This window comes from Melozone crissalis, unplaced genomic scaffold (assembly GCF_028551555.1).
Source record: "Melozone crissalis strain CALT ecotype California unplaced genomic scaffold, PUWL_Pcris_2 ptg000005l_1, whole genome shotgun sequence".
NCBI lineage: Eukaryota > Metazoa > Chordata > Aves > Passeriformes > Passerellidae > Melozone > Melozone crissalis.
This window is the reverse complement of record NW_026535783.1, coordinates 43,026,311-43,052,511: the sequence shown is the minus strand read 5'-3', so window position 1 is coordinate 43,052,511 and position 26,201 is coordinate 43,026,311. Positions and strand designations below refer to the sequence as shown.

Sequence of the window (26,201 nt, the reverse complement as noted above, 5' to 3'; positions counted from 1 at the left end):
ACTGTACTTACTAGATGCTTTTACCTGTGCCTCTAAAATTAATATCCCCAAAATAATAGTTGTGGCTGTCAAAGCTCCTCTTCTGCTTATTACTGATAATAAACTTCACTACTATCTTACTACTCACCTCCACTGTGAGGCATTTTCAGGTCTTTACCCAACCTGAACCCATCACTCCTGGCTGTATGCCTCCTCAGTTCAAGGAGGACTCTACCTTTGCTGCTAGTGATAATGGCAGCAACACCATTAATGTCAATTCCTTCCACACTGGCAATATCCAGACATCTGCTGGCAGCTAAGCAGAGCTGCTCTGAGAGGTTTGTTCAAGGCTCTGAAGCAAACTTGCAGAAATGTCTGCACTGACCCTGTACGTGGTGTTGCACGTTGGAAGAGGACAACCTTTGCTTACAGACACTTCATATTAGAAAATTTGTTTTCACCCATAAGGACTATAAAATATTCCTACTTTAAAAATATAGTTCTTCTAATACTGCAGTTGCTGGGCATTCTCAATCACCAGGAAGTTTCCACTAGTAATGGATTTTTCAGCCCTGAGCACAAGTCCCACAAAACCCACAAACAAAACAAACAAACAAAAAACAAAACCATCATCACCACTTCCAACACACCTCCCTGACACCAAAATAATGAAACCTTCAAACCTAAGCCAAGTGAAACACAGTGTTCTTTTTTTTTTTTTTTTTCAGATACGCCATGACTTATAAAAATTTAAAAACACAAAAAGACAAGCAAAAAAATCCACCCAGGTCACCAAACTAGTTTCTCCTATTGAGCATTGTGAAATAATATGGTCATTGGACAGTCTGGGTTGAAAGGAACCTTAAAAATTGCCTAGTTCCAAAGAACCATCTAGTCTATTAACCATCTGCCACCAGACTACATACATTTCCCCTTATCTCCCAAATCTCTGATTTAGTAATATTTTCTTTCTTCAATAAACTTATTCATGTTTTCTGCCTACTGCTACCCCTGCAACCTCCGTGCTGACTTGGTGAATTTATCATTTTTCCAACATTATTCAAATATGCAGCCTCTGCTTTTCAACTTTCTTGTGTGGTTATTAATGGCAACATTTTTTTGTGGTGAATTACTAATAAGAAAAATATCCTTGTGTTTTCATTGTCAACATAATTTCATTCCAGTGGTTTGACAGGAAGAGAAATACTTCTAATGTATACAAAAATATGTTTAAATGTTATTTTTCTTCAGTGTTGTAACACAGTCCTGTGAAGCTGAAAGAGCAAGAAGACTACCCAAACATTTCCATTCTCTTTACTATGTGGAAAGTAAACAATATTGTCTTATTGACCCAAGCCTGTCAGGCAGCCAGTTCATGACAACACAGTCAAAGTGACTGTTCCTTTGGTCCTTTTCAGAATAGCAACTGCTTCCTCGTGAGTCACCCCTTCTAAACTCTGCCCATTCACAGCAATGATTTGGTCCCCCCTCTTGAGGCGTCCATCTTCTGCTGCTGCACCCTGGAATGATAAAACAAGTAACTGCAGACTCATATATTTCTTTTTCTCCCTTACACATAGTCCTGAAAACAGTCCTGCAACATTTTTCTTTTTCAGGGATACGGACAGAACCAATTGCTGAGGAGACTGCCAATTTTGCAATACTGCCCAGTCTAAGTTCCACATGTAGAAATTGGAACTACATGATTGTTTGGTTCCCTCAACCCTGTTTTTCCAGCTAGTATAAGATTTAAACCCTAGTATTATAAAAGTAACATTTTCAAGACCTGCAGAACTTTTCATCAAATGGTGCAAAAAGACAGCTTTATAGTTTGATATACCTTAAAAATTTAGCATTTGTGATTCCAGTTTTCTCTGACTCTCTGTTGTTTCCTAGAGCCATCCAAATTATCAAATCCAGGTCGGCATCTGAACTTCTCTGAAGGTCCAGTCTGAGTTCAATAAAACACTTTTGTCTACTACTTGAAGTAAACACACTCTAAATATAAGGCAAGGGAGCTTTTCTTCCTAAGTATTACACAATTCAAGTCTCTACAGGTGGACAAGACTGCTGATAGGCTGAATCATGTATATTTGGATATTCTCAATCTTTTGAAGACTGCAGCCATCAAATGCTGCAAGCACATTTGCAGCCTTTGCACAAAAGAGGGAAAACTGTGAGAAACTGTAACAATCTTTTGACTGCAAAACCAGGCCAAGATTTAGAACAATAACTGCAGTTAACTAATAAATAGATTGATTGGACAAATTTCCACCTACCTTTGCAAACACTGTCTTCACATAAATGGGTAAGTCTCCATGGGGACTGCCATAGCCACCCACAATACTGAAGCCAAGGCCATCTGGTCCTCTGTCCAGAGTAATGGTCTTGTACTGAGGAGGTCTAAGAAAAGGGAAAAGAGTATTTTGTCTGAACTTCGGATTTAACACATATAATATTCAACAAAAAACATTACTCCTTTTAAGCTAACCTATATATTTTTCTTTCCACTACAACTACAAATACTTTTGTTATAAAGAACTGGCTATTGCAGTTAATGTAAAACTCTGTGAACTACCTAATGCTCACATTATTATAAGAAAGCAGCTACTTCAATACACAGCTCAGGGCATAGTTATGGCTGCTATGTGCCACTAATTGTGGTTACTAGTGAACTAGAGAATTATTACCAGTATCTCCAGATTCCCTAACATCTACTTTAAAAAGCCTGTAAAGCCTAAAATAAGCTCAAATAGCTTATGCTATTAAGGTTGAATTGCTTCTCTCCTAATAGCCGACTGTGTATTTGTATATATGTGTTTATTATATAGATCATTTATAGGTGTATTTCCACACATATATTTTGATAGTAAGAAATTTTGGAATTCTATTTTTCAAAGTAGGTATGTGTGGCTAAAGAATACTTCTTCTCTTTCCTCTTTCCTAAAAGAAAAAATGCCTCAGATTTAAGACAGAGTTTGACACAAAACTTGTTTACATAATGCACCTTGCAGAATACCAGAAGCAGTATACCTTGTATATCAGAAACATCTGACACTCCTGATTGCACAGTACTAGAGAGCACAATACAGCAACACAGATACAACAGTGGAAAGAGAATTTCTGGGCATATCAATTAATCCTAGCTACCCAGCCTCAGTGAAACAATAGAGGCTGTAGAAGAAATCAGATCACACAACAAGTCTACAGAGAGTCAAAAATTTGCAGCACAGCAAATTTCATCATGAAAAACACAGAAGAGGACCACAGGTCTTATGTATACCAAACATGTTAATCATGATTAGGCCAAAAATGCCACTCACTATTAGGTAGATTTGTAAGGTTTATAGGTTGATTATCATCCAAAGTAACAGGCTACAGAGGCTGTACATTCTATAGTTACTGACCCTAAATCATCCTGAAAAATGCCAGTTGAAGTTAGTCCTGAAAACGAAAGACTGGGCATAGGTGGATCCTGCTGCTGACCAGTTATGACACTCACTTCTCCTCCAGCTACAACCTAGGAATAGAGGTTGGAAATCAGTGGCATAAGAATGCTGACACTAAAATAGTTCAATGTAGCAGCTGGCAAAACAGTACTCAGAAAATATTCAAAATGTCACTGAGGATTTTTTACCTGCAACTCAATAGTGCCTGAAGCATTTTTTAAGATATTAACAGCTTGGGAATGAGTCATGCCCTCAGTAGATGTTCCACAGATGCTAACAATCCTGTCCCCAACCTACAGAAGAAAATGTAGAAAATCTAACTTAGTTACATAGATTTATTTGTCACTTTCAACAACAGCAGAACTACAAATGGCCCAGTATGAAGGCACGTAATTCAACATTAGAAATAGCAAATTAGACTGGTTTAGTGTAATCAGTGTAAAAAGTACTGATGCTTTACGGAACTGATCCTAAAACAGTAGAAATACATGTTAAAAAACAGAGATGCATTTTGCATGTCACCTAAAGACAGGCAGACTGATGTAGCAAATTATCATCAGAGATTCTGTCTGACTTCATCTTGAAATAACATTTTCTAAGAAACCTGAGCCAAATTCAACCACTTTTGCTGCAGATTGGATACAGCATGCATTTAAGTACAGCTTAAAAATCTCTTTAACTCAGAGCCTAAAATGTACTCTCTCTATCCTAAGCATAGGAAACACAAGAGATAAAACAGACTGCACACCTACATTTGCAGGAACAATCACTACACTCAGCAATGGCACTTGTTTATAGAATGCATGCTTCTGAATCACTTTCTATGCTTTTAACTTTCACAAGCTGACAAACTCTAAGATCCAAGACTGCTTTAGGACCTCCTTTCTTAAGTTAGCACATGTCAGCAATTACACTTTCCCATGCCACCAATCTGAGTTCCTCTTTCATCAATCCAAACAGCAAGAAATCTTTGCACAGCCAGAAGCACTTATGACTGTATCACTGAACTGCTAGTTTACTGCCTGTCTAGAGTAATCACATTACCCATGTAATCTTTACAGCCTTCTTAATAATTAACTTACTCTTAATTTCTGAGTCTGAGCTGCAAGTCCATTCGGGTGCATCATGGCAATAAATATAGGAACATCTCCAAGAGGACTTCCTACACCTCCAGCAATGCTCACGCCTAGTGAATCTGTAGGGTTCTGTTACAGTAATGAAAAAAAGATTAGATTTTTCTGGAAAGAAAAACACAGAGAAAGGCAGGCTTACCTCAAAAGATGGCCAAACTCCCTATTTTATGAAGATTAGAATTCCTGTGTCAAGCCAGTTTTTAAGCCTACACACTTTGCATTACCTCAAGAAAGCAGAGAGACCAGAATGGATGTTTCTTTCTCTCAGTGGTAGGAGAAAATTTGCTGATTTAGTTGTGTGTTTTATCTTAACCAAACGAAATAATTACAGAATTCAGCACCTGACTCTTAATGTGGGCACAGAGGTTTGAGCAAGGAAAACCAACGAGATGGGATTGCTGTCCTTAGTACTGTCTATATGAATATCCTGTTATGAATCTCCTGAAGACTAGAATTAATCTTTATGCTCCCCCTAGTGCCCAAATGTTGAAGGGCGAAACCAGCTGCTTACCCCTGTACCACACCCAAATACCTCACTGGAAAAATTGCTATTGCAAACTGCTATTTGCAGATTCTACTATTAAAAGAATGACTGAATACAATCTGTGTAATCAAGTGAACTAGATGCTAAGCAAAAACATATAAATATTTTGGAAAAAAAGATGCAGTCTGTTACTAAGCACACATGCATAATGAAGGTGACTGAAGTTCACACTTGAAAATCTGGCAGCTGTCATGCAAGAACCTACTAATTAAAAATACGTGTGAAGAAAAATATCAAATATCAAAAAACAGCCGTCCAACTTTGGTACAATTCCCCTGACTTTACCACAACAGAATCTGCACTTAACTCAATCTGGTAACAATAAAACTAGGTCTCAGTATCTCTTCCTTCGTTTACTTTCAACACAACTCACAAAACATGATACCATAAGTCACACTACTTCACATAAAAATATAGGCAGTGCAGACTGTACAGTCCCAAACTGAAAAGACAGACAAATTAATGTCCTGTTCCTTTCCTAAAACAATGAATAGGCCTAGACTTACTTCATGTTGTAAAGACAACTATTGAAAACATCTACAACCTATTCCTGATATGTGCCACTATCTTACCTTACCTCTGCTACAACTTACCTTTTTTATTTCAACTGTTCTTAGTCCCTGTATTTCAGAAGCTGCTGTCAAATGAATTAAGATAAATTAAAAACACAGTTAAACAAGCATTTCTAGAAAACCTTTTCAATAAAGTCATACAAATCAATATGATGATTCTTTCTGCTTGTTTGTTATATACATTTTATTCTGATTTTTATAGTGACCATCATTACAATAATTGGATTCAAATACTTCTAGAGTAGATGAAAGAATCCATAATTTTCTCCGTTTAAATAATTTTTGGAATAAGACTGCTAAGCTCAAATGGAATAGAAAAAACCATTATTTTCTAGCAATACTATGATCAGAAATAACTTTGTTCTAAATTTAAGCATCACATAGCTATAACATAACTATAACAGAAAGATCTTGGCTACCAGTTCACATGTATAAAACACTGAAAGCACCAAAAAACTCTACAACTTACTGGTATGTCTCTTTAGGCCACTTTCAAAGACCTCAGGTGCACCAGACCCAGACACTGGGAAACTGAAGGATGAGAGACTTCCACTTCCTTCACTGACCTACACACAATGTTAGAGTGGGATTAGAGACAAGCTTCACTGACCCAGGTACTAAAAGTAAAACTGTAACTCACTGTATTAATTTTATTTTCTGCACTATTTTATTTTTTTTGTGCCCAGTTAAAACTGAGTCAGAGAACAACACAAATTTTTTGGTCACTGTAGATAACTCTTTTTTGAAGCATCATTGGACCAAGAGAGATTGTACTTCTACAACTCCATGCAAATCTTTGAAGTGCTTCTTCTGAGGGCCAACAAGGTCCTGGTATTTGCACCTTCTATCATCTTATAGAGATCTTCTACTGCAAGTTAGCTACAAGTACTACAGTAAGTACAGAAAACAAAAGACAGATATCAGTACGTCCTCATGTGGGCTCTCAAATGTTCAGCTACTGCATCAGCTGCAACTAAAATTAGGCTCTCCACTCAACTTGACCTCCACAATTTCCAGGATGATTTTCACTACACTTGAAGGGCAAGTAAAGGAACAACATGGTTCCCAGTAAGAATAGTCCACTGACTGTGACACACTTTTCAAAATATTCAACTTTGTGAACTTCATCTTAGAATAAGATCAGCCAGAGTCTGCATGTTTTCATACTATTTAGCAATACTAATTCTGAAGATAGCCAAAAATGTCAGTCCTATCTAAACTACTCACTTGAATTTTAATTATATCTTAAAACTATTTATATTTAATACTTGATAATTTTCATCCCCAGTTCACAATCAAGGGAAGCTACTAAGGTAATTTGTGAGCTTTCAGAACCAGAGCTCCTACTGGATAGAATCACAGTACAAGCTGTTATACCATGGAAGATGCTTTCAAATACCGAAATTGATTTGAGATTATAACAATTCACCATCAGACCAACAATAAAATAAAGAGAAGTCTGACAGAAAGAGCACATGTTTCCTGCTTCTGGCATGCAAGATTACAGTAAGGACATGCAAGGAATGGAGAAATTCCCTATGCTTACTGAAGCAAAACTCCACTGCATGCCAACTACTCAGACGAGTTTAAAGTTGATTCTAACTTCTTCTGGTATTGATGAGAACTGGAGTTCTCTATGCTTCCAAGCTGGAGTCTGGAGCAAAGTCATTTCTGGATTATATTTTTGGCTGGATCTTGTCTATAACAGATACAATATGCTAAACTGAACATAAAATGGCTACTGAAGAGCTGCAAAATTCTTCCATCTCGGATCAGGCATGTAAAAAATAATTGTCATAATAAACCAGATCTTTCTATTTAACATTATTCTTTATTTTATTCTTTGTTCTTTCATTATTTATTATCTTTATTCTTTCATTATTTAACATTATTTCTCCTAAATTAACCAGTTTTATAGTTACATACCTGGCTGCTCTGGGATGTTCTCCTTTCAGAGTGAAACGGCCCAGCTTTTATTCTTCCAACCTCTAGTCTTACTGTACCTAAGGAACACTAAAGAAAGAGTTACTTGTAACATATCTCTCCTCTTTACAAGAGTAAAAACTACAATATTTAAGTGACTTTCTAGAAAGTGGAGGAAGAAAAAAAAACACATGGTCAGGTGGAAAAAAACCCCCATGGCCTAGCAATCCTGAAATGAGTGCTTTGCAGACAGAGTTCATGGCAGGACCAGTGACACACACAAAGCACACCAAGGTACTCAATACCAAGCAGCCTACTTTTTTAATACTGGATTAATCAGTATTACAATGCAGACATGAAAATCACACAAGAGGAATAATTCTATTACATTGCACTTAATAAGGAATAGCTTCTGAACTGAAATGTCAACATATAATTTTTACAATAAAAAGTAAAACCACTGCATCAAAGTCTTAATCATTATTTATCTTAATATGACTGAGAACATGGTAATTGAACTGGAAGTTACTCATCTCTCTCTAACTTTTGAAATTATCTGTTACTCTGGATAGACACCAATATAACAAAGAAATTTTGGGCAGAAAATTTCCTGAATATCTATAGTTTAAGTGAATTTTCTGCCTGCATCTGACTCCCAGCAATAAGCTGGGTGATATGGATTGACTACACATCAGAAAGTCCTTTCACTTGCCTTTAAGATTTTAACTACTCTATTGAGTATTCACACATCTACATAAAATGCATGTCTCAGAAGAAAATTCACCCTGCAATTAAATATTTCAAAATCAAGACGTTATTTTGAAAAAACAGAAAAGTTGTTACCACAAGGCTAAGAAAACGAGACTTTCAACATAATACAAGTAGTGTCAAGAGAAGACGTCGATCTGCAATGTATTAATAAAAAAAATTCAGTTTTGCTGTTATTTTGATTTTTTTCTTTCACTGGGAAGTTGTAAGAGGAAACTTCTGCATTCAATTAATTTAATAATACATGAGGTTGCCTTTATTTGCCATGTTTTAACTTTATTACCCTAAAAGTGATTCATGCATTTGTCAGAAAAATCCACAGTACTAGGCCAATATATCAAAACCAACCAGACATATCCATTCAAACAAAGTTTCAATACCTCATATCCTGTTACTATTCTCTTAGGAATGACACTAAAAAAGATTTATTACTAAATTGCTTTTTATTTTATAAATAATGTTGATTTCTCAATGTCCTGGAAAAGACCTGATCAAAGCTCAGGCAAAACCATTCTTCTCTGCTTGTATGAATCTAGTCACATTAAACCATATGGACAACTCTTATTCAAAGTGGAAAATGGAGGAAATATGTACCTAAAATTACCACATCCTCACGAATACACAAACCCACACATGAGATTTTAGAATTGTGTAAAAGTAGGAGCTAATACTTTCCATTTGGACTCCTGAATAAGTCAATTCACGTTTAGTTTTACTACACCTTTCTCCCTCTTCCTAAAGTCTCCCATTTGATAGATCCAGTAAGTTTAGTGAGGGGAAAAGCTGATAGTTTTTTTACATACTTTAGGGGATACTTCAAAAGAAACACTGCAAGAACAGACAGAATTCTCAGACCGATGACACATTCTATTTGTATCATTCTACTTAAAATACACAGGAATTTTCCAAAGATTATGAAATAATTTTCTAGCAAAATACATTTTAGGTAGTTCACGACAATTCACTCTAGATCCTACTCTCACGAATGAAAACCTAATGGACAGCTGAACAGGAAACAGCAACTGCCTTCATCTGAGTGACCATGTTTTATTCCACTGACACTATGAGAACGAAACAATTATTAACAATAATGTGTCTAAGGAATTTTAAAAGCCCATTCCTCAGGGCTATGACAATTAACTACAAGTACTACTACTGAGCAATGACGAAGTACTTAAAACTTTAATATATGAATGGTAAGTGGAATCAATTAGATACTTCAAAATGCTTGTCAAAATGAAACAAATTTCCCACATGTAAAGGCATTTTTATTCAGAGGAGAGGTACAGCATGTGAAGAAGAAATGCTGTGTTCTTAAAAAAAAACTATCGTGTAAGAAGGGAAAAGTACTATAACCAAATAAGAGTATACTAACAAGTTCAGAGTCACAACATAGATCCTGTTCCGGCATTCTCACTAATGGGCGCAGACTGAAAATACAGAAGTTCTCATATCTCCCTTTCTGACCACTGCTCTCCCCTAGGACCCCTGCTCCCCAATAAATCCAAAATTTCAAGGACCAGCTCAAGATCTGAAAAAATATACCTTTGAATCTGAGTGTTAAGAAGCATGACCATGCGCCTATGTATCCAAGAGACAGCTACAACTAGCAACCGGTAATTTTTTTCCAGTGAAACAGTTTTCCATTGAAAATGCTGACTCAGTGGAATCCTTACCATGCAGCATGTCTCAAAACTCTGGACTGACAAACAGACAAGGCAGTTAACCAGCTGGATTTCTTGGCAGACTACAGGAAATATTGTATTTCTGATTTGCAAATAGAGGAAGGACATCCGAAAAAAAAAAATATCAAGAATAGGTTGGCTCCAAGAGCTGCAGGTAGTTACTTCAGCAAACTCTGAGAAAGAAGTTTCTTACACCGAAAGCTTGGTAACTGAAAAATGCATTGCAGAATTTAATGGATGTAAGGTGGTACAAAACAAACACAATAAAAAAAAAAGATTCACGTCTCCTAGTAGACCAAGTTATTCAGAGCCCCATCCAACCTGGCCTTGTACACTTCCAGGGACGGGGCATCCACAGCTCCTCTGGACATTCTACTCCAGTGCCTCACCATCCTCATTTCATCTCCCTCCTCATTTCTTTCATTAAAGAATTTAGGCCTAACAACTAATTAAACTTACTCTTTTGGTTTAAAACCGTATCCTCTTGTCCTGTCACTACGGGGCCTTGTAAATAAGCTATTAAAGTAGTCATTTCTAGCGCAACTACTCTGCTGAATTCTCCATCATTCAAAGTCAGTTCTGCATATCTTTCTGAAAATGCAAAACAGTTAACCAGATATCAGTGTGCTCGACAGAACACAGTGTTAAGTTTTCAGCTGTTCTAGGTAATGATATTCTATAAAGGTCATCTATCAGCCCCTTGTTCATTAATATATGGCTTTCTGCACCACCACTACTCCCAGTTTTATCAGGCAAAGTATCAAAATCTGAGTGCTCTAGATTTCAGGAAGCTTAAAGCTGGATCCCCAAGTCATCTCATTGACATCTCAGTAACAGTCTCATCTCAGTCTGAATAAAGTTAAAGCTTTCACAAAACCTGAATCTCAGTTTTTCACTCTTATCCATCTTCTCTTTTCCCCAATACCTTTAGCAAAGCTGCAACAGCCTCCTGGTTAGCGTTTCGGACATCTTCTCCATTCACTGTCAATATCTGGTCTCCTTGCATCAATCTCCCATCTGTATCTGCTATTCCTCCTTTGACGATGTCTGACACAAACACACCTGTGTCATTTCTGCAAGTACACACATGAATTTTACATTAAAGTATTGTTTGATGGCAATGTTTATGGCTTGCTATTGGGAACAGAAACAAACAGTCTCATTTTTCTCTTGAATAACACTGGCTTAGTTCCTCCAGGGAAGACTGGTTAGCTTAAGCAGAAAAATAAGATGCATGGCCTTCAAGCCCACAGGATCTGAGCACCAAACCACAATGAAACATGATAAGCAAGTTGCAGACACTGAATCTCCAGATACATTACATACCTTTTCCCAACAATACTCAGCCCAAGGCCTTTACCAGGCTTCTTCTGGAGCTCTATATTCAGCACATCATACATGTCTTCCTCCTTGTACTGGGCTTCATCTCTGTACACAGTCAGGCGAACTTTTTGGGGTGTCTGACGGAGGACATTAATGGCCTCATCATGTGTGGCATTCCTGAGGTCAATTCCATTCACCTGCAATGAAAGTGTACAATGGCAAATCATGCAGCACCTTCCAGCAGACAAATACAAAAGGTTTAGCCAGCAATGAAAACAAAAACAACCAAAGAAATCACCATGCCTCTAGTATCTGATCACCAGCCCACAGTCGTCCGTCTTTAGATGCTGCTCCTTCTTCATATACCTCATGGATAATGATTGCTCCCTGACAACAAAAACAACATCAAAATTTCATGTTGAAAGAACAGCCACCATTTTGAACCAAAAGTAACTGAAAATTGCTACAATAATTCAGCAGTGAAAAGTCAGATGGAATGAAAGTCAGATGCATGATGAAAAATTACCAAAATATTTATGAAGCTCATTTTTACTTTTAATTTTAGAAAGGGTTTTAATTTTAGAAAGGGTTTTTTCTTGTTTTTGTTTCTTTTGTGTCTTTCTATAAATACTTTAGAAACAAATGACAAAAAATCTCTTCTATCAGACTTTATTTTCATTACTGTTATTTCACATGAGTGACACATATTTTTCCAACCAACCAGCAAAGTGTCTGCTCCTCCAACAATGCTCAGACCAAGACCAGTCCTTCCTTTGGAGATATCAATGGTTGTTTCACATCCAGGAATGATGGGACAAGTAGCTGGGTCAGAGGTTAACATGGCTGGAGTTGAAGACCTGCTTGTGTCTAAAACAACAATGAAACACCCTGGTTACAGTAACGGCATTTTTCAGAGTTCACTGACAGCTGTATAGCAGTAACTGAACACCTGATCCACAGAGAATGACGCTCCCAATTCTCCCTCGTCCTCAGAGAAATACTATCCTGTAGTTTTATTTGCCATGCCTCCTGTAGCTTTTATGCCATCAAGTACTTGGATTATAGTCCTGACAGCCAAGGCAGATATTCTACACAACATACTCTATTTAGGATAGAACTTAATTTAAACATCTATATGATGAGTGCATTACTTGAATTATTATTAACTTTGAAGTGTCTTGCTTAACCAATGACTATCATCCATCAGAAACATCTTGATTCTCCACTCTGAAGGAGAAGAGCCAAATGTGGCTAGTCATAAATGGCAAGACATTCTCAACTGTCCATTTTTTTTTGCAAAAATTGACATGACTTTTCTCCCTCACCTAAAGGAATGCCTTCCACTTAGTTCTAGACAACCACGGCAGAGGCACCTGCTGCATATCTGAGATGGAGGAGAAAATCTTTCATCCTCCTGCCTCTACAACAGGAAGCCAAGTAGTAGGTCTTCAGTATGGGGGCACAATGCTTTATTTATACATATATGAGTAGGTAATCTGGAAATACCAGAAAATGCAGAAGACAACTCAGTGCACACAAAAAGGGAAAACTTACAAGCTGGGTCTTTGTTTTTATGTTACAACCCCAGTTGTAATAGACACACATAGGAATACAGACACACAAGGAAAACAATACTTTTGACTGCTTCTGGTTCTGGTGAGCTGGAAGTTGGGACAGCTGCTGCAAGTTGCATATTCCTCTTCTCTGCTGGGACAGTGATGGGAAGGGCTGGTGCTGTAGTCAGGTTATCTGTCTCTGCTGGGTTGATTGTAAGCCTCACCACAGATTTGGATGTCTTCAGGAGACCAATAAACTGAATGATAAAGAGAAAAGCCTATGAAAACTGTAACTGGATTGTTCAGTTGCAAACCAAAAATAGAGTAACAGTTCCGCAAACTGGAGCTACTTGTCACAATCTTGCAGGTTTTATCATAAGGAACAAACACAAATATTGATGTTTTTTCTAAGAAAACTTTTTCCATGAAACTTTGCCAAACTATAGTAGATGACAAAATGGCAGTCTTTCAATTGTTTCTCTAGATAAAATACTATATTGTATAGCAATCATGGGAGAAACAGAACTATTGCCTTTTAATGCTGGGTGGAGCCCAACTCTGATCTCACAGAAGTCAATGCCGAAATATCTAGTGAACTAAAGAAATGTGCAACTGTCATTCTGGAAGAAAAACCTGAAAATACTACCTGAACTATGGAAGGGAGAGATAGACACCCAGGTGTAATGCAAAATCTAGTTCAAAGAGATACTGAAGACCCTTCAAAATCAATTGCCATCTTACAGAACAGACACCAAATCCTCTTGAGACTTTACATTTCAGTAGAGATATTTTCAGAAATTACTTACTCAATCTCTATTCTTACAAAGCTTATCTACCCCTACCTTCTTACAGGCAACTTCACTATTTCTTACTTATTTACTGCCTCAGAGATAGCAGCACACCAAAGAGTAAGATTGATGCCCTCCTAATTGCCCTTTAACAAACAGAAAGTAATCTGCTCATGCCTAAAGAATCACTTTTCTTGGTAGCAAGGTGGGTGCTAGAAAAACAGCCTCCTTGATTTACTGCAGAACACAAATTGAGTTTGCAGAGCTAGAAGCTAGAAATAAATCTTGTTATTTAGGAATGGAGATATTTTTCTCCAAAGGTTTGAAATACCATGCTTGGAATATAATGAGACTGTTACTACAGACAGTTCCCATGGATAAGCACAGTTTATGACTTGATTTACCACTGAAACAACTCACTCATGCAAATTTACACATATTAGTTTTACTGGTTCTAACACCTTTAAAGTGGACTAGCTATGCAGAGTCATTACTGAGCAATAATTCATGGCTTTTATCACACTACTAAGTCTCTCAGTCATCAGGTCTGAACCACAGGGAAAATAAAATCACATTCGAAGCAGAGATAGGAGGATTCATGTAGTGCATTAATGTAAAATAACAGCTGAGCTATAAATTTATTAGGCTTTAGCTTATTTCGCAGTAGTTTTCTTTTCCAGACAGTGCCTGCAGATCTTTGAATTTTTTAGTCAGGTTTGAAAATTAAGTATAGTCATGAGAACCTCACTAGTTTAAGACACAATCACCTCCTACATTAGGCAGTGTGCTTTCTGTAACATTCCTGACACTTCAGAAGCACCTTTTCTACAGGATATCCCACAACAATTTCATCATCCACTGCCAGAATCATATCTCCAACTTTGATACGTCCATCCTGGAAAAACATAAAATAAAAAATATGAACTATGGATGCCACTCCAAAAAACATTCTTCATTCCCTTATTAGATTTTAAATGTATCTCACACCTTTGCAGCTGCACCATGATCTGTTAAGCTTTTAATAACTACTCCATTAGTTGTGTCTTCTTCACTAATGGCAATTCCAAAGCCTCCTTGATCCTGGGGCAAACAGAAAATGCAAATGGTTAAATATTGTGACATCAAAATGTTAGAATACAATCACTAAAGACTAGTGAAGCCTGCTGATATATCAAGTCTGAGGTTCCACAATGCACCAATATTTTTGTTTTAAACTATTTCTGGAATAGATTCTGCCAAACAAACAGTATACTGACTACCAAGATAAATCTGAAACACTTCTAAATTCAAATCCATTCCTTTGAAATCTACAAGGTAAAGTGTTATTCACTTTTTACTTTGAACAATTAAGGCATTGATTTCACCTGAGGAACCATCAGTAGAGATGGTTATAAGAAGTTGGGCAAATAGAACAAAAGAATACTTCTTCCAGAGACACAAAGCAATTAGCAAATCAGAAACAATCTTTCTGTGAGGAAAACTTTGAGATCCATTCCCAAACAGGAAGAGTAGATCTCTAGAAATCTCTTTTCCAGCTTCTAGTAACTGAGAGTCTGTTTGCTGTAAGAGGGACAGCATTACAAAATTGAATGGCTATTGACTGATGTAAATTCAGTACATACCTTAGGAAGTTCCACATACTGAATCTTTTTACATGAACTTAAGTCAGAAAATGCACTCGGGTTTGCAACACTGATGTCAATCTAAGAGAAAAATAAAATGCAGCTGTAAGTGACTATATCCAACATTTTGCACCAAAACAAAGTAGTGCGCAAATATTTAAAGCGAGTCTGCTCATTTACTAGTTCCATCTAAGCTTCTAAAACTCTATTGATGGGAATATTAGGCTTACTTCATAGTATAGAAGAACATAAAATGAAACAAAATTTATGACAGCTGTATTAAATTCAGCAACTTTACTAAAATCCCACTTGTTTTTCTATAAGTTTCCTTTTCTTTTACTAAGCAGACAGGACCCTCCTCTATCCAGAACAATGTTAGTATTTTGGTCAAATAAGAAAAACAAATATTTACTTTACCTCTTGATGTTGAAGTGTCCCTGAAGTACACTGTGAAGCCTCTACTGACTTTGCAGGGCAAACAGCCATCTGATTTACTGCATCCTTGTTTCTGCAATATATTCAGTTAAAGGATGTAATAAGAAGGTAATAGTACCGCCCCATATTTCTTAGGACAAGTTTAAGTCTGGTTCTTAATTTCTGGCACTCACAGTAAAAATATCAAAACAGAAAACTACAAGATATATTTGACAAGTAGTAAGATTGTCTTCAAAAGTACATCTATGTTACCAAAATTAAAAATAACAAACGCTATGTGCGATGTGAGCACATTAAAAATTAAACCTTTTCAGCCAAATCTTTAACCAGAACTTACCTGATAAAGATTACTTTAACTTTAGATGGTGCGCATTTGATTATTGAAGAAGCATTCTGATGAGTCCTTCCATAAAGGATTTGACCATTAATCTAGATAAGGAAAAGCGGCAATTATTTATCAAAATATTTTAATTCCTTACACTTAAACTAATTTTTTAGCCTTAAAAAAATCTGTATCACTGACTAAACAGCAACTGTATAGAAATAAGAGTTATGTTATGTCTTACTTTCACTCCCTTTTTTCAGTAAAAATATTCACCATAGTTTGACTTCAGACTAACACTTTCACAGTGCTAAAATTGTCATTCTCTGAGTTATATCGGGTTGACCTGGCACATGATCTATTTTCACTTGCCATTGATCACTTCATGACTGATGAGGTGATTAAGCAGGGCCATGGGAAATTCCAACCATAACAAATAAATGAATTGCTTACATCCTGCAATGAGATTGCTATTCTTTATTGAATCTCGGGCACTTCAGATCCCTGAGCCAGGCACTTTATACACAGAAGTCTGAACACTGGTACATTTAGCAGAGTTCTAAACGAGATTTGATGAGGAAGAGGGAAGGGGATGTACTAAGGAGGCTTCTTCTCAGAAGGTGAAGAGGTTGATAATCCAGCTTAAGTGCCTCTACACCAATATGGGCAGCATGGGTAACAAGCAAGAGGAACTGAAACCTGTTCCTCAATTGCACCAGAATCATGCAATTCAAATCTAGCTAGACTCATAGAAACCTGGTGGGATGAATCACACAACTGGAACATTTCAATGCAGGGCTACAACCTTCTCAGAAGAAAGAGGCTGGGAAGAAGGGGCAGCTCAGGAGCTTGTGGGTAAAAATTAAGGACAGCATCGGTGAGGGACACCTTGTGGCTGGGGTCTACCACAGAGTGCCTGATATCTGCAAGTCTGTTGACTTCTTGCTTGAGATACAGAAATCATCAAGCTTGCATGCTTTCATCCTCATGGGGGATTTCAACAACCTGCATGTCTGCTGGAAAAGTGGTACAGCTGACTGCAAGCAATCCAGAAGACTCCTGGAGTGCTCTGAGGACAACTTTCTGGTCCTGGTATTGGCCAAACCAACCAGAGAGGCAGTGTTACTGGACCTGGTGCTCACCAGTGCAGATAAGCTTGTTAGAAAGATTGAAATGGAGGCAGCCTTGGCTGTAGTGACCACGCCCTGCTTAAATTACTGATCTCAAGGAACATGGGCTTAGAAAAAAGGCAGAGTCAGAACTGACCCTTATCTTTATAATAATGGACTTCCATCTGTTAAAAGAATTAGTGGATGAGATTCCCTCAGAAACTGTCCTTAGGAACAGAGGACTCATCAGCGCTAGTAGCTTTTTGAGGATTCTCCATCCCCATGTGTAAGAAATCAACTTAGGCAAGCTGGAAACCAACATGGCTAAACAAGGATCTGCTTCTCAAATTAAGGAGTAAGAAAGAAATGAATAGCCAGTGGAACTAGGGACAGACGATCTGGGAAGAGTACATAGATATGGTTTGGATGGGTTTATAGATGGGTTTTGCGAGGGTCAGGAACCCACGTTTTACAGAGGAACCCACTTGCCACGGCAACTAAGTCCAAATATGGACAACACTGGACAAACCAGACTAGTGAAGAGCTTTTTTTTTATTTTCAGCACATCAGTCTCAGGACATTGTTAGACAATGGAGACAGGATGTCAACAGCTCGCTGATCCACAGGGAATGCCAGGGAGGTGGAGTTATTACAGAATGACATAAAACCACCTCAGTCTAGATTTAAGCCAATCAAACATAGAACAACACATATTGACAAGCATTCTATCCAATCTTATAAAACACACGTAATGGTAGTTAAAACAAAGACTGGTTCATAAGAGACAAAGAACAGAGCTCTATTCATGCTAACCTTCTAAAGATATACATTAAATAACCTTGTTGCCATCCATAAGCCAATTCTACAGAGGCCTATTGTTATTTGTCACGTATGCTCTACTGCTTGGGAAACTTTTCTGCTGTATTTGCAAAGCTAACAAAACTTCAGTCTGAGGCCTATACTTTTTTAACCATTTCCTAAAAACCCTCTAACTTTATGGATTCCAACAGGTTTAGGAATATTAAGGCACAGAAGAAAGAGGCTTTGGCAAGGAATGCGAAGACAAATCAGAAGGGGTTCTATAAGTAGAAGTCAGAAAAGAAAGACCAAGGAGACTGTACCTGCCTAACAATTAAGAATGGACAGTTGGTGACAATGGATATGGAGAAGGGTGAGGAACTCTAAAGTTCTTCACCTCAGTCTTCAATGACAGTCTGGCTTCTCACATCTCTCAAGTTACTGAACCTCTAGGTGGAGTTTGGGAGAAGCAAAGTCTCTCCCACTGTAAGCAAAAAGCAAGTTTGAGACCACTTGATGAAACTGAATACGCACAAGTCAATGGGGTTTGAGGATCTGCAATCCAAGTTCCTGAGGGAACTGCCTGATGTAGTTGCCAAGGCACTCTCCATCCTACTTAAGAAGTCAGAGAAGTCAGATAAAGTCCCCAGTGACTAGAAAAAAAGAAAATATCACTCATTTCTTGAAAGTGGAGAAAGGAACCTCCAGGAAACCACGGACCATTGAGCCCCATCTCTGTACCTGGAAACATCCTGAAGCAGATCCTCATGGAAGCAATGTTAAGGCACATAGAAGACAAGGAGATGATCTCAGCCAGCACAGCCAGTGACACCTACTTAATCCTCTACAAGGACTTTGACAAAGGTCCACACAATGTCCTTATCTTCAAATTAGATAGAGAGATTTGAAGGGTGGACTATTTGGTGGATAACGAACTGGGTGGATGGAGGCAGCCATAGAGTTGTGAACAATGGCTGTGTGTCCAGGTGGAGGCTTGTGACAAGTCAGGGCTCTGTCCTGGGACGGGCTCTTTAATATCTTTACCAATGAAACAGATTAAGACATCAAGTACACCCTCATCAGATTTGCAGATGACATGAAGATGAGTGGTGTAGCTGACACAATATAAAGATGAGGTGCCATCTGGAGAGACCTAGACACACTTGTCAAATGGACCTGTGGGAATCTCATGAGGTGCAACAAGTCCAATTACAATTGGGTTGGGACAATCCAAAATAAGAGTATGGACTGGGAAGGCCAATGTCATCCTGGGCTGCATCCAAAGAGTTGTGACTAGAAGGTCAAGGAAGCTGTACTCTGCCCATGTGACACCCCACCTCAAGTACTGCATCCGGTTATGGAGTTCTTAGCACAAGAAAGATATGGATCTGTCAGTGCAGCTCCACAGGAGGGCCAGGAATATCATCAGAGGGCTGGAGCACCTGTCCCGTCAAGATAGGCTAAGAGAGTTGTGGTTGTTTAGCCTGGAGAAGAGAAAACTATGGAGATACATTACTGCAGCCTTTCAGAACTTAAAAGGGGCTTAGAAAAAAGAGGAAGAGTAACTTTTTATGCAGCGTGATAGGGTTGTGACAAAGGGCAATGGTTTTAAACTGAGAGAAGGAAGTTTTAGATTAGATGTCAGGAAAAACTCTTTACCCAGACAATAGTGAGGTACTAGAACAGGTTGCCCAGAGAAGCTGTGGATGCTCCACGCCTGGAAGTGTTCAAGGCCAGACTGAATGGGACCAGAGCAACTTGATCTCATGGCTGGCAATTCAGGCCATTGAGGAAGACTTGCAAGTAGATGACCCTTAAGGTCCCTTCCAACCCAAGCCATTCTAGACTCCACACTTGTATCTGAAGATGTGACCTGGCAATCTCTTTTCCATTTGGTAGAGCAGATTAGTCACTGTAACACCTTGAAATGTCTACAATTCAGACAGGAGATGAGCTATCAGTGTGAATTTGCAGATTAAGGCCATTATTTGTTTGCATTTTATTAGTTGCATTTTTTCTTGAAAAAATGAAAAAAAATTTCTCAGTGCTGAAGTTAACTGAAGAGAAATGATTGAAAAGGGACAGTCTGGACCTACACAAAGGGAAAGTAATAAAATATATATAGGTAGCACTAACAGAAGCAAAGACACAGCAAAGCAACAGATGCAAGACACTGTACTGAGGGATGAGCATAACACCAACCACCTCCTATGCAGGGTGGTTACAGGGATTCCAAGCCCTGTCCTTTACACTGGAGTTCACAACCCAAATGCAGCACTCCCTCCAGTGTTTGCCACAGCCGTATGAAAAATACATGGTCAGGCTGCCAAGTGGGGGGGATGGGACATGGCCCTCAATGTTGGCCCTATATTCCCAAGTAGCCGACGGACAGCTACTTGGGCATATAGGGAGCAAGCTCAGACGTCTCCTCTCAGAAGAGGTTGACGCAATTTCTTAGGAGTAGTCTGCAAGTTTATAGTGTGGACAGTACCCAAGAAATCACAATATGATAGCTTCAGACAGACATGTGTCAACATGTTTTCAGAACATTCCACCTCTTCCACTTTCGGATTTTAAAAACAGATGCTTCAAGTGAACTGTCACACAATACTGGAATCTGAAACAAAGTTCCCTCCATTAGACTTGGTCCACAGTGCCAAAAATCCCTTAATTTTTTTTATAGTCTGCAAATTTCAGCCAATGTTATTTACTTTCTCAATGTCTCCCTCAAGCTGTTCCCACCATTCCCACTCTGTACCACTTTGCCAGTACATCCCCAAACACTTCCACATAGAGCTTTGAAGTTACACAAAGCAATTCTGTGAGGGTAATGTTACCTACTGCTATTAGAAAGAATGGGAAAAGCTATAGTAGAGAATACATGTCCGAGTACCATCAACTGGGCTGTGGGAATATAGAAACAAATTATGCTCACACATGTACTTGAAATCTTAGTTGCATGTTTAGTGGTTCAGTCACTCTACTCCACTAGAAAACAGCACCCAAACATATAATGAGTTAGAAGTCTATAATAAAAATAGATCTGTTCCTGTTTCCCCAATTTAATTTCCACATTCTGTGTTACACAATAAAAAAATATTCTGCTATTATCACACTTCTAGTAAACAGGGAAGTAATTACAAAGTCTAGAATACTGCACAGATGGATTGGAGGACTTCAATATTTTTCATGGCCTGCAATTCACTGCCATTCCATACAGCTCAGTAACTCAGAAACAGCTGTCGTCCCACATTTCTATTCAACATACCTTCATTCATAATTGCAGAATCTTCTGAGCTGGAAGGGACCCACACGGATCATTGAGTCCAACTCTTAAGTGAATGGTGCATACAGGGATCTAACCCATAACTTGGTGTAATTATTACCAGGAAAAAATCCACTATACCTATTTGGCATAGATCAAAAGGAAAATCTTATAGCATAGTGATATGAACTTGGATAAACTTGGGATTTCAAAGTCTACTGAAAAACTTATGCATTTCAGCAAGAATCTGGTATTTGAAGTCAGTACATTTGGGCTTCAGTACATATTGCAAAAACTCACCTCTAGCAACTCATCTGCAATCTGCAACCTGCCATCTTTTCCAGCTGCTCCATTTGGATCAATTCCCACTATAAAGACACTCATCCTGGATCGGTCTTTGTTACCAGCAAGACTAAGTCCCAGACCTGTCTTTCCTTTTTCCAGCTCAATCATGTGTAGCTCCCCTGGTAGATTTCCATAGCGCTGCACGATCTTTTCTAAATGTAGAAGTGTAGGGTTAGATTTACATTAGAAAGTTTCACAAGTTACCTAGAATCAAGATCAGTGCTCAGTGTGCAGTATCTGACAGAAGCAGCCCAAAATGGATGATAAATTTTCAGTGTAAAGGACACACTCTTTTAAACTAAGCCTTAGGTGATCTATAATAATATTTCTAGCTTCTTGTTTTCCTTATACCTTCAGAAAATATTTTAAGTTTTCTTTAAAAAAATTCATACACAAAAGAAGTAATCTTCTCTCCAGTAACACTTTCAGGTAATAGATACTGTCAAATTGATCACTGCCAAACTGTTACCTGTAGTACACTGAAATTCTTCAAGTTGTCCTACATTGAACTGGAACCATGGAAAAAATCTTTTTTTTTTTTTCTATGTGCATCTGACCAAGAAAAACTAAAATAGCAACCTTAACACCCAAACCATAATGCACATGAGAAAGAAACAGTTCAAACTGGATGCCTCCAGACCTGTGTCTTTTACAGTACAATTTTAATACTTAGCATTTCAAATATTATCACAGGAAAAACTTACTCCAGCTGTAACCATACTCATCCTCCTTCTCCACATCTTCTGGAACTCTGATAGAAGATGACTGTGCAACATCAGAGCTCATTCCTGAAAATGCTGAAGGAGGGGGCAGAGGCAAGTTACAAAGCGAAGTCTTTTCTGGCTCCGTATCAGACTGACCAAATGCCTGTGGAGAATAAGAAAAATGAAATGGTAAAGAAGATGCAGACTCTCTGTAGGGCAAACTAGTACAGAAAAATGTCAAAATGGCAATGACTGTAGCTTCAAAGTTTCAATACCAAGCAGCTGAAACTCTAAATTAATAACAGCGCACAGGAAGGCAGAGAGATCAAAGACAGAAACAAACACTAGGCAAGGTAAGAAAAAAACATCACTCCAAAATGTATCTGGAAGCAAACAACTCACAGTAAAAGCCCAATTCAGTAAAGTTTTATGTGCCACTTTATGTTTCAGAAAAAGCCTCTAACAAAGACTCCAGTGCTTTTGTTTTAATGCCAGATTTGTAAAAGATTTATAAGTCATCACATATCAATTCCTCCCATCATATGCTTAGGAAGCCAAATATGAGGAAAGAGAAAGCAAAAAAAAACAAACTGGGAACTTTCAAAAATACCTACAGGAAAAAAAAAAGCAGTTGGTATATTAACTGAAAGGAGAGTTAAAAACCAAAATTAAACAGAAGAAATCCATAGTGACTGATCTTTTCAGTCTCATTTACTAGTTTCGTATAAGCTGCACAGAGAAGATCAAATAAATGAGGATACAGGTCAAATCACAAGAGACAGATACTTGATGCGTTGTATTCATATTCACACAAAGTTAAGAGGTATAAACACACTACTACTGCAATATAATGGTTAAATGCCCAAATCCACAGCCTTGAAAGCTTCCATTCAAGACAGTTTTCTTGAGGAATATGGACTCTGATAAGGAATTTCGCTACGTGAAATTTGTATAATTTTTCCTTGCTTAAAGTAAACATGCAAGCAAGAAACCTCTCTCTGAATATCATCATTCTTTACTTATGTATGCCCAAGAGACCTTGATACTTGGCAGATCAGCTACTAAAGTAAACAAGAATATTAAATAAAAACCAAGTTTTTACAACACTCAAGTTTTCAGGTGTGTTGCCCTCACTTACTAACCCTATTCTCATAATTTCAGTTCTCACTACTTTCATCACAGATTTTGAACACAGTACATCCGATCGTGCCTTTAGGTGGCAAAATCACTTAGGTAATAATCTCTTCATCAGAGGCAACAGTGAAATGAATAACAACATACACCTTGGAAAACTTCATCAGTTTTCAAATTGAAGGTGTTGAGAAACCTGGGAAGTTACCACTTTAGTTCATTTTGAAATTTAAGAAAGGTCCCATGTCTAAACAAAAATTACTTATCTTCACTCTTAACTCCAAAAGATAAAGATATTGAAAATGCCCTATTTCAGGTCTCTCACTCTGCTTCTGCTTGAGAAAGAGGAAAGGAGTTCCTTTCATTTAGGAACTTCTTAGAGGAACTTAACTAAGAAGTCACTAAATCTCAAAAGTGTGGGAAGTGACCCCAAAGCAAGTAATTTATCTAAGACAATGTCATCCTCCTAAGATGATACCTAACATTCCTAAGCTGAAGCAACAAAATTCTAACACAGGCATTGTCACCTACCAGAATCAGAGAACAATAGAAACACTGCCTAGTAACATTAAACGTTATTTTTCACAATCAAAAATTCATGTGTGCACAAAAAGAAAAGTTGGTAATACCTCCACATTGAGAAGGGGCAAAAGGGAGAACTCTAGAAAAACTCATTTTTCAGAGGTCTTTCTAGAGTTTTACTAAAGCTAAATAATGTCCTGGGAAAATGAGGAAACATGGTGTCACGGCGGGTTTACCCTGTCTGAAGGCTAGGTGCCCACCAAAGTTGCTCTATCACTTCCTTCTTCAGCTGGACAAAGGAGAAAAAATATGACAAAAGTCACCCCCCACAGCCTCCCCAACTACCATTATCTTGCAACACAAATCCAGTACCAGTGCAAGATCAAACCAGATCAGCAAACTTTAGTTTTTATATTTTAAAACCAAAATGAATATATTACTTTAGAGGTACTGTTTGTAAGTGACAGTGTCGAAGAAAAGCAAAACCTAATGAAACCAAAAAAGGAGCAATATATTGGTGTAAAGGATCTCTGGAAGACTTGCAAGGTGTGGATGTAGGGCTACATCCTTACAGATTAGCACTTATTAACTGCTGCCACCATAATATGACTGACAAAAAAAAAGCATCTTTTTGTACCATTGTGAATGTATAACAACATAACATAATCTAAACATTTTTGAGGTTTAAGGAAATACTGCAATGAAAGTAAAAGAAAAGGTCCCTTGTAGGAGGGTAAAAACTGTGCTACAATGCCATTTGGGGGGAGTGGAACATGTCCTGCCTGCAGAACTCAGCCTGACACATTTGAACAGCCAGAAGCAGAAGCCAGTTCCCACAGTTTACACACACATAAGACTTTTGCTCCCTGAATCGGGCAACACACAGAAACCTAAAAGGCTTTAACTCATGAAATACTTTCAGTGTGCCACACCACAGTATTTCATTTAAAATGCAAAGCACCCAACAGCTGCCGAACCCATTTAGCTACCAGGGTCACTCTGATCACAGCCAAGCAAACACTGAAAATTGCAGCAAGTCTGGAACTTGAAAAGATGAAGACACAGGCAGAAAAAGAAGCAGTAGTCCAGAAGTTATCACAGTCCATGTACAAATGTACAGCACACATACAGTAGGACCAACTGATGGGAATTAAGACAAACCTTGAATGGTGTGGGAGCAAAAGGGTTAGTTGGGGAACAACGGAAGGTAACCCTAATTGGATTCGATACCTCCTACAGTAACAGAAAACAGCAATCCACATGTTATAGCATCTTTGGCAATACAGAGTAATATTAACCAATATCTCATTTTCAATTATGGATTCATTTTGCTAACTGCAACAACTTTATTAACTTTATTTATAAATGGATAAAAGTATTTGAGGGGTTACTAAGGAACCCTGATTCATCAAAGTTTCTCACTACAAATGAACTTGAGTTCAGAAAAGGAGAGATGACAAAAGGCCATTCTTAGATCAACGCTAAGAAAGGAATTATGCATAAACTACAGGATCATCAGGTTTTCTCTTAAAATGCATGCAATGTTTTTTCAGAAATACTTTTAAAAATATAGAAAACATAAGTCATCATTTATGTTACATGTCTACTCCCTTTCCTCAGAACTGTAACAAACACAAAAAGAGATTTCAAAACACACATGCAATTACACACCATATATCATAAGTGTTTGTTGCACATGCAATATTTTCAACAACATGAGAAAATAGACAAAGGGCACAATCACTTGCAAGATGTAAAACCAGCTATAAATTATTTTATTAAATCAAAAATTCATGCATATTAGGATAAAGTATTTTATTAGAGATTAATGCTGTTCCTATTGTGAATGACATGCAGTAAGTATGCACTAGCCACAAAAAAGAGTCTAACTTTTTTTTTTATTTCCAAAGACTTCAGCATCCTAATCATGGTGCATGAAAAGAATTTTCAAGAAGCAGAGGGAAAATATTTTCATGAAGCATCATAAAAAAAAAGCTGCAAGTTTGGTGTTTTTTTAATGCAAAAATAAAAGAGAAATATCAAAGCTGGAATGTCATAACCACAAAAAACCAAAAAGAAGTACACAGCACTTTACACTGATGAGTTACACTTAGATATTTTAAAATATACATCAGGGATTGATCTTATAATTGAAAACCTATTCCTTTGGTAGCTCTGAATAGATCAGCTTTAGTGGTTATGATTAATGGAGCTGGCATTTTTTAACT

General features: G+C 37.7%; 1 protein-coding gene across 16 annotated transcripts in view; it reads right to left on the bottom strand.

Moving 5' to 3' along the window:
- Positions 1-667: 667 nt before the first annotated feature.
- Positions 668-26,201, bottom strand: part of MPDZ (multiple PDZ domain crumbs cell polarity complex component) — a 93,435-nt gene continuing 67,901 nt past the window's right edge. For 8 of the 16 annotated variants that reach the window (XM_054281489.1, XM_054281531.1, XM_054281523.1 and 5 more), the window contains 21 exons: positions 25,135-25,206; positions 22,321-22,483; positions 21,572-21,768; positions 16,115-16,206; positions 15,760-15,850; positions 15,343-15,423; positions 14,708-14,800; positions 14,541-14,615; positions 13,012-13,189; positions 12,098-12,243; positions 11,680-11,763; positions 11,380-11,573; positions 10,979-11,126; positions 7,604-7,690; positions 6,147-6,243; positions 5,699-5,742; positions 4,511-4,633; positions 3,617-3,721; positions 3,387-3,499; positions 2,259-2,382; positions 668-1,499 (listed from right to left, as the gene is read on the bottom strand). In XM_054281489.1, coding sequence (XP_054137464.1) covers positions 1,353-1,499; positions 2,259-2,382; positions 3,387-3,499; positions 3,617-3,721; positions 4,511-4,633; positions 5,699-5,742; positions 6,147-6,243; positions 7,604-7,690; positions 10,979-11,126; positions 11,380-11,573; positions 11,680-11,763; positions 12,098-12,243; positions 13,012-13,189; positions 14,541-14,615; positions 14,708-14,800; positions 15,343-15,423; positions 15,760-15,850; positions 16,115-16,206; positions 21,572-21,768; positions 22,321-22,483; positions 25,135-25,206 — 2,454 coding nt within the window. In that variant the 3' untranslated portion in view covers positions 668-1,352. The remainder of the gene's footprint in view (positions 1,500-2,258; positions 2,383-3,386; positions 3,500-3,616; positions 3,722-4,510; positions 4,634-5,698; positions 5,743-6,146; positions 6,244-7,603; positions 7,691-10,978; positions 11,127-11,379; positions 11,574-11,679; positions 11,764-12,097; positions 12,244-13,011; positions 13,190-14,540; positions 14,616-14,707; positions 14,801-15,342; positions 15,424-15,759; positions 15,851-16,114; positions 16,207-21,571; positions 21,769-22,320; positions 22,484-25,134; positions 25,207-26,201) is intronic. The other 8 variants (XM_054281553.1, XM_054281568.1, XM_054281560.1 and 5 more) reach the window with 2 other exon arrangements.